General features: G+C 32.2%; 2 protein-coding genes across 2 annotated transcripts; both read right to left on the reverse strand.

The window, feature by feature from the left end:
* Nucleotides 1-423: 423 nt before the first annotated feature.
* On the reverse strand, nucleotides 424-1,581 carry LOC129907493 (uncharacterized). The gene is made up of 2 exons (XM_055983763.1): nucleotides 1,156-1,581; nucleotides 424-1,095 (listed from the first exon to the last, which is right to left on the reverse strand). The coding sequence occupies exons 1-2, from the start codon at nucleotides 1,209-1,211 to the stop codon at nucleotides 813-815; spliced, it is 339 nt and encodes a 112-aa protein (XP_055839738.1). The 5' UTR covers nucleotides 1,212-1,581; the 3' UTR covers nucleotides 424-812.
* A 5,837-nt stretch (nucleotides 1,582-7,418) lies between these two features.
* LOC129907500 (uncharacterized) lies at nucleotides 7,419-8,577 on the reverse strand. Its single transcript, XM_055983774.1, has 2 exons — nucleotides 8,151-8,577; nucleotides 7,419-8,090 (listed from the first exon to the last, which is right to left on the reverse strand). Exons 1-2 carry the CDS (start codon nucleotides 8,204-8,206, stop codon nucleotides 7,808-7,810), a joined length of 339 nt encoding a protein of 112 aa, XP_055839749.1. The 5' UTR covers nucleotides 8,207-8,577; the 3' UTR covers nucleotides 7,419-7,807.
* Between the last annotated feature and the right edge of the window lie 6,440 nt (nucleotides 8,578-15,017).

Consider the following 15,017-nt stretch of genomic DNA (forward strand, 5'->3'; position numbering starts at 1 on the left):
ATCCAGAAACAAATAATAGTCAATTTGGTCCAATATGCCGTTGTCGTATGTAACGTTTTCACAGAAAAAATTTGTTAGTCAAACACATACGACAAATTCATGACACATAAGACAAAAAATAAACAAAGTTTAATCCTACACTTGTTTACGACATACGACATTTTCGATGCGAAAAAAAAGCACATAGAACAAGGTTTTTTCTTTTTAAACGGTTTACGTTAATTTATTATTTTAAAGTAGAGCAACTTAACTCTTAATTCTTAAAATATATTTTTTTTTTGTTAAACAAAAGAAAAAAACTTAAAATAAAATTTAATTCACAGAAAAAGTATTATTTTTATGCCATTCCATTCGCATTTTTAGGACATTTTCACGCTTATTATCCAGTCTATCTCGTTGAAGAAGCAATCTTTTTTCTTGAAACTTGGTAGGTCTTAAGGGCACATTATAAAGTTGAAGTTCTAGAAGTTTCAAGAAAAACGAATTCAAAATAGCTAAATTATTAACAGACAAAGACGGTAACGGAGAAGATTTGTACGCGTCTTCTCCGTTACCGCTTTATCTGCGAATAATTTGGCTACGTTAAATTAGTTTTTCGTGAAACTTCTAGAACATCAACTTTATCATGAGCCTTTAACACCTACCAAGTTTCAAGAAAAAAGGTTGCTTCTTCAACGAGATAGACTGAAAACAAAGTCAATGTTTGTATCTTCTCCGTGTGGAATGGCCGTTCTTAAAATACCTATACTTTTTTTTGTCCAAACAGAAAAAAACTTAAATCACATTTAATTCATAGAAAAAATAAAACATTTTTATGTTATTTTTGAACAATTTTTAGAATTAGAATGGTAGATTCCGATCGTTGGGTTGATTATTTTTAGATGTGGATGGAGTATAGACATAAGAATATCATGTGCAGCTTCATAAAAATTTCGGAGGGCCGAGTTTTCATTTTGATTTTCTAACTGGTACGTGGGATCGCCGTTATCTTCATCGTCTGCTGAAAAGTCCTTGTCACTGGATTCAGAGCACTCATTGGGCGAACCTAATGGATCGACATCGAGGAATTCATCATCCAATATTTCGTTGCTCATGCTAAATAAAATAAAATCATAAAACCACTTTTTAAGCATTTAGTATGCATTATCATATTACGCATAAAGCACCTCCGATAAACTTGGCGCAGGTGACTCGTCAGCCCTGCTCGACATCTTGAATGCGACTGAAATTACACTCGTCTGTGTATTTCCTTATGGGACATACGACAAACCCCTTCAAGCAAACAGGTCCGACCTCGGTCCGAATCCGCTCCGCCTGAGGCGGAGCTGAGTCCGACTTCGGATCAGAAACTGGTCCGAAGGCGGCTCAAATTAGTATGGAAATTATAATCATCGCGAAGTCGATTGCATATGTATTGGTGTGGTGAAAATCTCCATTCCGAGAAAACGGAGCCGAAGGCGGACCTGAGCCGGAGCAGCGAAAACCTACCAGAAAGAGGAATAAGAAAGGGATGACATTTCGCATTTGCGACCAAAAAAAGAACAAGATTTATTTTTTTTTTCACTGAAACTGTTTTATTTTTTATTTTATTTTGGCATACGAAATTTTCACAATAAATACAATATAAAATACAATAACTTTTTTTTTATTTTATTTCATTTGATGCTGCTGCTGGTTGGTGTTTTTTTAGATTCCCAATCGCATGTTTCACCTTCTAGATTTTTCTTCATCTACAACACAAGAAGAAACAACATTTTAACCCAAACACTTTGAGCGATATATAAAACATACCTTTTTTGTTTTCCATATTGTTTATAATTTAATAAAATTGTTTATAATTAATAAACTAACATTATACAAACAACGACACGAGACACGACGCGACCAAACACTTCAACAAAAAATAACAAAATGACGCTTTGGCTCTTGTTGGCCTTGTCTTTCTTTTCCTTTTCTCATTTTTCACCACGCTTCTCCTTCGACTTTTGTGTTCATACACAAAAAGTTGCAAGTGTGTGAGTGCAACCCCTTTTTTCGCGTTCTGATGGTGGAGTGTCTTTGTTGAACTCAGTTTTCTTGCTTGAAGGGACGTTTACCGAAATTCCAGTAAAATATTGTCGTATGTGTAGCAAAAATAGCACATACTACAATTATTTACCGAACGAAGAAAACACGAATTTTGTATGAAAAAATTGTAGTATGTGATAATTTTTGTCGTATGTACACGTTTTCAGTGCACTTACGACAAATAGATACTGAAAATGTTTGTAAACCTACACATACGACAAAATGCATACTGATTATCTCGGAAACGAAGACAGATATCGAAAAACGGATTTCACAGAATGAAAGAGAAAAAATCAATTAGCAAAACTGCATTCAAATCTCAAAACCTCAATTTTGCACATACGACAATATTTTATTGAGGCGACGATATGTAAATTAGTTTCAAATCAAAAGTGAAATTTTTATATAAAAACTACTGTAAAATAAATGGTCAAGTTTAAGTTTGGAAAAGATGCTGTGGAATATGGAAAAAAATAGGTCCGTCAAGAGCACCCACACCCCCAAATTTCCAAAATCTGAGTATGCAGTAATTTGTTGCTAATTTGTTGCTAATTTGTTGCTAATTAGTTGCTCTAATCTCGAATTTGTTGCTCCACTCCTTCCCCCTCAAAATTGATGGAAAGGGTGTGGGTGCTATCTTGACGTCAAGATAGCACCCACACCCATTAAAACCCAACATTTCAAAAAACTGAGTACGCAGTAATTTGTTGCTAATTAGTTGCTCCAATCTTGAATTTGTTGCTCCAAGATTTGACCTTCAAATGCACTTCAACAGTTTTCTTAAAAAAGCTAAATTCCCCAAAATTTAACGCACAGCAACAAAAATGATATCAAATTAAAGGGCTTCTCAACACCTTTTCAAAAAGGTCTCATTCAACTTTTAAATCCATCTCCTTCATGTCCAAAATGCATTGTGGAACTTGTGGAACATATCAAAACGTCAAGATAGCACCCACACCAAGAAAAATCTAAAAATTAAAAGAAATAAGTATGCAATAATTTGTTGCTAATATGTTGCTAATTAGTTGCTCTAATCTTGAATTTGTTGCTCCACCCCTTCCCCCTCAAAATTGATAGAAAGGGTGTGGGTGCTATCTTGACGTCAAGATAGCATCCAAAATCTGAGTATGCAGGATTTTAGTGATAATTTGTTGCTAATTAGTTGCTCTAATCTTGAATTTGTTGCTCCATGATTTGACCATAAGATCGGCTGCAACAGATGCATTTTTTTGGAGACTTTTTATCTATATTTTTTTTTCAAAAAACTAAAAATGCCAAATTAAAAACATGATTTCATGCTCTGCAAAAAGTAACATACAAATTTTCCATCAATTTCCATTCCAGTCTTATGGTCCAAAAACTAGTCAACTCTCGCCCCTAAAAACTATAAAAAACGGTGTGGGTGCTATCTTGACGTCAAGACCCACACCCCCTAATTTCCAAAATCTGAGTATGCAGGATTTTAGTGATAATTTGTTGCTAATTAGTTGCTCTAATATTGAATTTGTTGCTCCACGATTTGACCTTCAAATCGACTGCAACAGACGCAATATTTTGGAGACTTTTTATCCATACGCTTTTTCAAAAAACTAAAAACGCCAAATTGTAGACAGAATTTGTTGCTCTGCAAAAAGCTATTTTTAAATTTTCTATCACTACCCAATCCTCTCTTACAGGAGAAAAACTAATTTTGCGATGACGTCATCCATCAAGCTGGGTACGCCACAACGAAAATTTGAAAATTTAAGTTTACAGGAATTTGAAGATATATTGTTGCCAATTTATTACCCTAATCTAGAATTTGTTGCTCCACGGTTTAACCTTTAAATTGGCTGCAACAGTGGCAATATATATAATATAGCTTTATATAGGTATATTTTCAAAAATGAATGCTTTTTAAAAAGCTACATTTCCAATAGTCAAGTATTCTTGCCCTTTCATAAGCCCTTAAAACAAGTACCTACCTATAGATACGGAAGACGTTAAGTAAAACTCAACAGCAAAAACAAAGCTTACAAAGGTACCTACTACTGCCCATTTAATTTCTCTATATTATATAGACAGCTTTTCCGTTCCTATTTTACCATTAGGTACCTACCTCAATTTCAAAAATTAATTTGATTTAACGTATAAACATCTACCTACCTTTTTCAAACATATCTTACAACAACAAACATCTATTGTTATAAAATGTCTCCCATGTCCTAGCCTAGAAGAAGCCTAGACATCTCTTGAAAAAGATACGAGAGTTTGACGATCCATTTGTTACACTTTCTTTATACAACTGCTACGTTCGACCCCACCTCAAGTATGCTTCCCAAGTATGGAGTCCTTTTTATGAGGTTCATAAGAATTGTATAGAATTAATCCAACATAATTTCATACGCTTTGCTCTGAAGGGTCTACCTTGGACAGATCCTTACAACTTACCACCTTACGATCAGCGGATTCAACTTTTAAACATGCAAACTTTGCAGCAAAAGCGTGTCAATAACGATATTATATTCTTTCATCAATTAATTAATGGCCAACTTGACGCTCCTGACTTATTAGGTTGCCTTGGCTTTAACTATCCGGGAGGATCTAACCACCTACGAAGATTTGAACTCTTACATTTATTGACTTTCATAGAACAAACTATGGTATAAACGAGCCTCTTAACCGAATGAGCAAACTTTATAATTTAAACGATATTGACTTTAATATGAGCAAGATGAAATTAAAAACTTTATTTCGACCAAGTGCTCCACAGAAGTGATTGTCAGTTAATGTTTTAATTAGATTTTTAAATTGTAAATATGTTAGTATATCATTTTAAGCTAATATTAATTGTATATTGTGCATGTGGATAGTATTTAATTGTTTTTGTCCTACTAACTACTAACACATGCACTAATGATGAACCCTCTGATAGTAGTATACAGCTTGCTCTAAGCTGACTACATCAAAGAATCTGAAGTGAAAAAAAAAGAAAAAAAAAATAAGTTGAAATAGCCGGTCCGCGAGCCTTTAAATCGTAATTGTAACAAAATAAAAACAACCAATAACTTCGTGTAGTGTCGGTTTTTGAAATTTTTTAGTGAATCATTGTTTCTGTTCTTTTTCAAAAAAAAAAAAAGGTATAATTAAATTCAAAGTGCAACATACCTACATCAATTGGACATACCTACATCAACTTGACAACGACTACACTATATTTATGTATGTACGTATGTCAATAAGCAGGTAAGTATATTTCGTTTTTATTTTTGTTTTGCATCGTTTTCGTTTTTTCTTCACTTTTTTCTGAAAAACGATCTGCTTATATTTTTGTTTGTTAAATTTGCTTGAGTTGTTTTACGGCCAATATAAACTAATTTTAGTTAATGTAGATCAGTTTGAAACTTCAAGTTAGGGTTAGGGATAAGCAAATTAAATATACCTACATACCTACGTTATATTGTTTGACTCCAAGTGACTATTATTTTTTTAAATAATCATGTGTCACACCTCAAAAAGTGGAAAGGTTACAGCATCTGTAACCAAAGATTGGCAAAGATTTTCTCTAAAGGAAATTAATGTAAGATGTAGCTCAGAGAAAGTGGTTTGTAGATTCTGCAAGAAAACAAACCACAAAAGGTTCAATTCGATCGAGTTAGAAGAGAAAAATGAAATTAAAATGGAATATAATAGATGGCCTAAATAACATACCCGCCGATGGTATAATAGGAAGGGATATTCTTGGGAGCTATGCTATAATTGACTCTGTTACCAACACATTAAAATTTTTGGATAACAACAGAAAGCTGGTATCACAATTTCCCTTTATATATCCATTTACTTTAAATAAAGAAGGTACCGAATCTCCAAGAACCTTTTCAAGATAAATACAAAACAGAAGTCATAAATTAAGTGAAACGAGGGTTTCTTCCCCTAAAAAAATGTTTACTGTGGATAATGCCCTAAGCTTAATCTCTAACATGTTTTCTAAAATATATAAACGAGATAAAGACGATTCTTTTGATCGAAGTCACATCATCTTAGTGAAAAATCTAAGAAGTTCTGTGAACAACGACAATCAAAAATTGAGATCAGTCTATCAAGCAAGAGGCACATGTCCGTGGGTCCACCGAGCATAACCACTTAAACTAAATCCTGTAAGGTCTTGAGTTTTAAACTAGATACTACAAACTTATTATATTCAAAATTATTTATCTTTGTTTTTGAGCATTCAATCCAATTTTTTTTTCTATTTTCAGATGACTTGTAGATGTCAAAAATTCTTAAACCAAAACCTTTCCTTTCATCCATACCTTAATTCATCTTTCCTGTTTCTTTCCTTTTTTTTCTTAATATCACAAAAAAAAAGATATATTTTATTAACTACTAAAAATATACGAGGTATTACAAACAAAAAAAATATATGTATAATCGGTTGATTTATATTAAAAAAAAAAAAGATTAATTAATTAGTTATAAAACCTTAATCGATATGTAAAAAAATAATAATAAAAATAATAAAATAATAATGATAAAATTATTAAAGATAACAAAAAATTATATATACTATAATTATTTGCTCTACAACTTGAATAAAATATATCATGTACTATTATGCCAAAAAAAAAAAAGATTAATTAAAAATCAATTAATTACCTACATTTTTTGTTCTTAAAAAATTACAGCTAAAAACTAAAATACAATTATTAAATATTTATGACAAGTAATAAGTTCTATTCAATTTCATTAAACAAATAAAAAAAAAAACAAAATATCGTCGCCTCAATAAAATAATGTCGTATGTTACATTCGGCTACTTTTGGGAAAACGCAATCAAAGTTCAGAATTTTTTTTCTCGAAAACTGTACGGTGAATTTTTTTAAAAATATCATGGTATATACAGAAAACATTTGCCTATTGAATTGCGTTAGAAATATTTCAATATTCCAATCCAGAAACAAATAATAGTCAATTTGGTCCAATATGCCGTTGTCGTATGTAACGTTTTCACAGAAAAAATTTGTTAGTCAAACACATACGACAAATTCATGACACATAAGACAAAAAATAAACAAAGTTTAATCCTACACTTGTTTACGACATACGACATTTTCGATGCGAAAAAAAAGCACATAGAACAAGGTTTTTTCTTTTTAAACGGTTTACGTTAATTTATTATTTTAAAGTAGAGCAACTTAACTCTTAATTCTTAAAATATATTTTTTTTTTGTTAAACAAAAGAAAAAAACTTAAAATAAAATTTAATTCACAGAAAAAGTATTATTTTTATGCCATTCCATTCGCATTTTTAGGACATTTTCACGCTTATTATCCAGTCTATCTCGTTGAAGAAGCAATCTTTTTTCTTGAAACTTGGTAGGTCTTAAGGGCACATTATAAAGTTGAAGTTCTAGAAGTTTCAAGAAAAACGAATTCAAAATAGCTAAATTATTAACAGACAAAGACGGTAACGGAGAAGATTTGTACGCGTCTTCTCCGTTACCGCTTTATCTGCGAATAATTTGGCTACGTTAAATTAGTTTTTCGTGAAACTTCTAGAACATCAACTTTATCATGAGCCTTTAACACCTACCAAGTTTCAAGAAAAAAGGTTGCTTCTTCAACGAGATAGACTGAAAACAAAGTCAATGTTTGTATCTTCTCCGTGTGGAATGGCCGTTCTTAAAATACCTATACTTTTTTTTGTCCAAACAGAAAAAAACTTAAATCACATTTAATTCATAGAAAAAATAAAACATTTTTATGTTATTTTTGAACAATTTTTAGAATTAGAATGGTAGATTCCGATCGTTGGGTTGATTATTTTTAGATGTGGATGGAGTATAGACATAAGAATATCATGTGCAGCTTCATAAAAATTTCGGAGGGCCGAGTTTTCATTTTGATTTTCTAACTGGTACGTGGGATCGCCGTTATCTTCATCGTCTGCTGAAAAGTCCTTGTCACTGGATTCAGAGCACTCATTGGGCGAACCTAATGGATCGACATCGAGGAATTCATCATCCAATATTTCGTTGCTCATGCTAAATAAAATAAAATCATAAAACCACTTTTTAAGCATTTAGTATGCATTATCATATTACGCATAAAGCACCTCCGATAAACTTGGCGCAGGTGACTCGTCAGCCCTGCTCGACATCTTGAATGCGACTGAAATTACACTCGTCTGTGTATTTCCTTATGGGACATACGACAAACCCCTTCAAGCAAACAGGTCCGACCTCGGTCCGAATCCGCTCCGCCTGAGGCGGAGCTGAGTCCGACTTCGGATCAGAAACTGGTCCGAAGGCGGCTCAAATTAGTATGGAAATTATAATCATCGCGAAGTCGATTGCATATGTATTGGTGTGGTGAAAATCTCCATTCCGAGAAAACGGAGCCGAAGGCGGACCTGAGCCGGAGCAGCGAAAACCTACCAGAAAGAGGAATAAGAAAGGGATGACATTTCGCATTTGCGACCAAAAAAAGAACAAGATTTATTTTTTTTTTCACTGAAACTGTTTTATTTTTTATTTTATTTTGGCATACGAAATTTTCACAATAAATACAATATAAAATACAATAACTTTTTTTTTATTTTATTTCATTTGATGCTGCTGCTGGTTGGTGTTTTTTTAGATTCCCAATCGCATGTTTCACCTTCTAGATTTTTCTTCATCTACAACACAAGAAGAAACAACATTTTAACCCAAACACTTTGAGCGATATATAAAACATACCTTTTTTGTTTTCCATATTGTTTATAATTTAATAAAATTGTTTATAATTAATAAACTAACATTATACAAACAACGACACGAGACACGACGCGACCAAACACTTCAACAAAAAATAACAAAATGACGCTTTGGCTCTTGTTGGCCTTGTCTTTCTTTTCCTTTTCTCATTTTTCACCACGCTTCTCCTTCGACTTTTGTGTTCATACACAAAAAGTTGCAAGTGTGTGAGTGCAACCCCTTTTTTCGCGTTCTGATGGTGGAGTGTCTTTGTTGAACTCAGTTTTCTTGCTTGAAGGGACGTTTACCGAAATTCCAGTAAAATATTGTCGTATGTGTAGCAAAAATAGCACATACTACAATTATTTACCGAACGAAGAAAACACGAATTTTGTATGAAAAAATTGTAGTATGTGATAATTTTTGTCGTATGTACACGTTTTCAGTGCACTTACGACAAATAGATACTGAAAATGTTTGTAAACCTACACATACGACAAAATGCATACTGATTATCTCGGAAACGAAGACAGATATCGAAAAACGGATTTCACAGAATGAAAGAGAAAAAATCAATTAGCAAAACTGCATTCAAATCTCAAAACCTCAATTTTGCACATACGACAATATTTTATTGAGGCGACGATATGTAAATTAGTTTCAAATCAAAAGTGAAATTTTTATATAAAAACTACTGTAAAATAAATGGTCAAGTTTAAGTTTGGAAAAGATGCTGTGGAATATGGAAAAAAATAGGTCCGTCAAGAGCACCCACACCCCCAAATTTCCAAAATCTGAGTATGCAGTAATTTGTTGCTAATTTGTTGCTAATTTGTTGCTAATTAGTTGCTCTAATCTCGAATTTGTTGCTCCACTCCTTCCCCCTCAAAATTGATGGAAAGGGTGTGGGTGCTATCTTGACGTCAAGATAGCACCCACACCCATTAAAACCCAACATTTCAAAAAACTGAGTACGCAGTAATTTGTTGCTAATTAGTTGCTCCAATCTTGAATTTGTTGCTCCAAGATTTGACCTTCAAATGCACTTCAACAGTTTTCTTAAAAAAGCTAAATTCCCCAAAATTTAACGCACAGCAACAAAAATGATATCAAATTAAAGGGCTTCTCAACACCTTTTCAAAAAGGTCTCATTCAACTTTTAAATCCATCTCCTTCATGTCCAAAATGCATTGTGGAACTTGTGGAACATATCAAAACGTCAAGATAGCACCCACACCAAGAAAAATCTAAAAATTAAAAGAAATAAGTATGCAATAATTTGTTGCTAATATGTTGCTAATTAGTTGCTCTAATCTTGAATTTGTTGCTCCACCCCTTCCCCCTCAAAATTGATAGAAAGGGTGTGGGTGCTATCTTGACGTCAAGATAGCATCCAAAATCTGAGTATGCAGGATTTTAGTGATAATTTGTTGCTAATTAGTTGCTCTAATCTTGAATTTGTTGCTCCATGATTTGACCATAAGATCGGCTGCAACAGATGCATTTTTTTGGAGACTTTTTATCTATATTTTTTTTTCAAAAAACTAAAAATGCCAAATTAAAAACATGATTTCATGCTCTGCAAAAAGTAACATACAAATTTTCCATCAATTTCCATTCCAGTCTTATGGTCCAAAAACTAGTCAACTCTCGCCCCTAAAAACTATAAAAAACGGTGTGGGTGCTATCTTGACGTCAAGACCCACACCCCCTAATTTCCAAAATCTGAGTATGCAGGATTTTAGTGATAATTTGTTGCTAATTAGTTGCTCTAATATTGAATTTGTTGCTCCACGATTTGACCTTCAAATCGACTGCAACAGACGCAATATTTTGGAGACTTTTTATCCATACGCTTTTTCAAAAAACTAAAAACGCCAAATTGTAGACAGAATTTGTTGCTCTGCAAAAAGCTATTTTTAAATTTTCTATCACTACCCAATCCTCTCTTACAGGAGAAAAACTAATTTTGCGATGACGTCATCCATCAAGCTGGGTACGCCACAACGAAAATTTGAAAATTTAAGTTTACAGGAATTTGAAGATATATTGTTGCCAATTTATTACCCTAATCTAGAATTTGTTGCTCCACGGTTTAACCTTTAAATTGGCTGCAACAGTGGCAATATATATAATATAGCTTTATATAGGTATATTTTCAAAAATGAATGCTTTTTAAAAAGCTACATTTCCAATAGTCAAGTATTCTTGCCCTTTCATAAGCCCTTAAAACAAGTACCTACCTATAGATACGGAAGACGTTAAGTAAAACTCAACAGCAAAAACAAAGCTTACAAAGGTACCTACTACTGCCCATTTAATTTCTCTATATTATATAGACAGCTTTTCCGTTCCTATTTTACCATTAGGTACCTACCTCAATTTCAAAAATTAATTTGATTTAACGTATAAACATCTACCTACCTTTTTCAAACATATCTTACAACAACAAACATCTATTGTTATAAAATGTCTCCCATGTCCTAGCCTAGAAGAAGCCTAGACATCTCTTGAAAAAGATACGAGAGTTTGACGATCCATTTGTTACACTTTCTTTATACAACTGCTACGTTCGACCCCACCTCAAGTATGCTTCCCAAGTATGGAGTCCTTTTTATGAGGTTCATAAGAATTGTATAGAATTAATCCAACATAATTTCATACGCTTTGCTCTGAAGGGTCTACCTTGGACAGATCCTTACAACTTACCACCTTACGATCAGCGGATTCAACTTTTAAACATGCAAACTTTGCAGCAAAAGCGTGTCAATAACGATATTATATTCTTTCATCAATTAATTAATGGCCAACTTGACGCTCCTGACTTATTAGGTTGCCTTGGCTTTAACTATCCGGGAGGATCTAACCACCTACGAAGATTTGAACTCTTACATTTATTGACTTTCATAGAACAAACTATGGTATAAACGAGCCTCTTAACCGAATGAGCAAACTTTATAATTTAAACGATATTGACTTTAATATGAGCAAGATGAAATTAAAAACTTTATTTCGACCAAGTGCTCCACAGAAGTGATTGTCAGTTAATGTTTTAATTAGATTTTTAAATTGTAAATATGTTAGTATATCATTTTAAGCTAATATTAATTGTATATTGTGCATGTGGATAGTATTTAATTGTTTTTGTCCTACTAACTACTAACACATGCACTAATGATGAACCCTCTGATAGTAGTATACAGCTTGCTCTAAGCTGACTACATCAAAGAATCTGAAGTGAAAAAAAAAGAAAAAAAAAATAAGTTGAAATAGCCGGTCCGCGAGCCTTTAAATCGTAATTGTAACAAAATAAAAACAACCAATAACTTCGTGTAGTGTCGGTTTTTGAAATTTTTTAGTGAATCATTGTTTCTGTTCTTTTTCAAAAAAAAAAAAAGGTATAATTAAATTCAAAGTGCAACATACCTTACCTACATCAATTGGACATACCTACATCAACTTGACAACGACTACACTATATTTATGTATGTACGTATGTCAATAAGCAGGTAAGTATATTTCGTTTTTATTTTTGTTTTGCATCGTTTTCGTTTTTTCTTCACTTTTTTCTGAAAAACGATCTGCTTATATTTTTGTTTGTTAAATTTGCTTGAGTTGTTTTACGGCCAATATAAACTAATTTTAGTTAATGTAGGTCAGTTTGAAACTTCAAGTTAAGTTTAGGGATAAGCTAATTAAATATACCTACATACCTACGTTATATTGTTTGACTCCAAGTGACTATTATTTTTTAAAATAATCATGTGTCACACCTCAAAAAGTGGAAAGGTTACAGCATCTGTAACCAAAGATTGGCAAAGATTTCCTCTAAAGGAAATTAATGTAAGATGTAGCTCAGAGAAAGTGGTTTGTAGATTCTGCAAGAAAACAAACCACAAAAGGTTCAATTCGGTCGAGTTTGAAGAGCAAAATGAAATTAAAATGGAATATAATAGATGGCCTAAATAACATACCCGCCGATGGTATAATAGGAAGGGATATTCTTGGGAGCTATGCTATAATTGACTCTGTTACCAACACATTAAAATTTTTGGATAACAACAGAAAGCTGGTATCACAATTTCCCTTTATATATCCATTTACTTTAAATAAAGAAGGTACCGAATCTCCAAGAACCTTTTCAAGATAAATACAAAACAGAAGTCATAAATTAAGTGAAACGAGGGTTTCTTCCCCTAAAAAAAATGTTTACTGTGGATAATGCCCTAAGCTTAATCTCTAACATGTTTTCTAAAATATATAAACGAGATAAAGACGATTCTTTTGATCGAAGTCACATCATCTTAGTGAAAAATCTAAGAAGTTCTGTGAACAACGACAATCAAAAATTGAGATCAGTCTATCAAGCAAGAGGCACATGTCCGTGGGTCCACCGAGCATAACCACTTAAACTAAATCCTGTAAGGTCTTGAGTTTTAAACTAGATACTACAAACTTATTATATTCAAAATTATTTATCTTTGTTTTTGAGCATTCAATCCAATTTTTTTTTCTATTTTCAGATGACTTGTAGATGTCAAAAATTCTTAAACCAAAACCTTTCCTTTCATCCATACCTTAATTCATCTTTCCTGTTTCTTTCCTTTTTTTTCTTAATATCACAAAAAAAAGATATATTTTATTAACTACTAAAAATATACGAGGTATTACAAACAAAAAAAATATATGTATAATCGGTTGATTTATATTAAAAAAAAAAAAAGATTAATTAATTAGTTATAAAACCTTAATCGATATGTAAAAAAATAATAATAAAAATAATAAAATAATAATGATAAAATTATTAAAGATAACAAAAAATTATATATACTATAATTATTTGCTCTACAACTTGAATAAAATATATCATGTACTATTATGCCAAAAAAAAAAAAGATTAATTAAAAATCAATTAATTACCTACATTTTTTGTTCTTAAAAAATTACAGCTAAAAACTAAAATACAATTATTAAATATTTATGACAAGTAATAAGTTCTATTCAATTTCATTAAACAAATAAAAAAAAAAAAAACAAAATATGTAGATTAGTTTCAAATCAAGTTTAAGTTTGGAAAAGATGCTATGGAATATGGAAAAAAATAGGTCCGTCAAGATAGCACCCACACCCCCAAATTTCCAAAATCTGAGTATGCAGTAATTTGTTGCTAATTTGTTGCTAATTAGTTGCTCTAATCTCGAATTTGTTGCTCCACTCCTTCCCCCTCAAAATTGATGGAAAGGGTGTGGGTGCTATCTTGACGTCAAGATAGCACCCACACCCATTAAAAACCCAACATTTAAAAAAACTGAGTACGCAGTAATTTGTTGCTAATTAGTTGCTCCAATCTTGAATTTGTTGCTCCAAGATTTGACCTTCAAATGCACTCAAAAAAGCTAAATTCCCCAAAATTTAACGCACAGCAACAAAAATGATATCAAATTAAAGGGCCTCTCAACACCTTTTCAAAAAGGTCTCATTCAACTTTTAAATCCATCTCCTTCATGTCCAAAATGCATTGTGGAACTTGTGGAACATATCAAAACGTCAAGATAGCACCCACACCAAGAAAAATCTAAAAATTAAAAGAAATAAGTATGCAATAATTTGTTGCTAATTTGTTGCTAATTAGTTGCTCTAATCTTGAATTTGATTAAGATTAAGATTAAGATTCATTTATTTAACACAGTTTTGACATTTAGTTTTGTTACAATTTTTAAATGAATGAAATGACAATGGCGAAATTTGCCGTCTGTCGGAGGGACTTATATAATAGTATCTAATAGGTTCATATATGTAACTTAAATATTCTAAATAAATTCCGTAATAATTAGTCTTCTATAATTTAGAGCTTCATTGCAGTATTTATATATTGCTTCCCAATTCGGTCCATTAAGTACTTCCTTGAGTTCCTCTAGGGTTAAAGATGGTTTTTGGAAATACTGCATCCTCCAGTTTCTCAATATTGGACAAATACCCATGAAATGAAACGTGTCTTCTCTAGCATGTTGATTACATAGTGTGCAGTAATTGGTTTCGCTATTGTTAAAAGACGTTCCATTCAAGTTGAGGAGTTCCCCTCTCGCTCTAAACAACAACGATATTTTTCTGCAGCTATTTGAGTCTTTGAAATAATTAATTTCGTTGAGGTTATGGACTAGAGTTGGGTATATGAGTCGGTTTTCTGATTCTAGTGCTTTTTTCGTGAAGTTTTCTCTGTGTTTTATATCTAAT

Source organism: Episyrphus balteatus, chromosome 1 (genome assembly GCF_945859705.1).
Source record: "Episyrphus balteatus chromosome 1, idEpiBalt1.1, whole genome shotgun sequence".
In the NCBI taxonomy this organism is placed as follows: Eukaryota; Metazoa; Arthropoda; class Insecta; order Diptera; family Syrphidae; genus Episyrphus; species Episyrphus balteatus.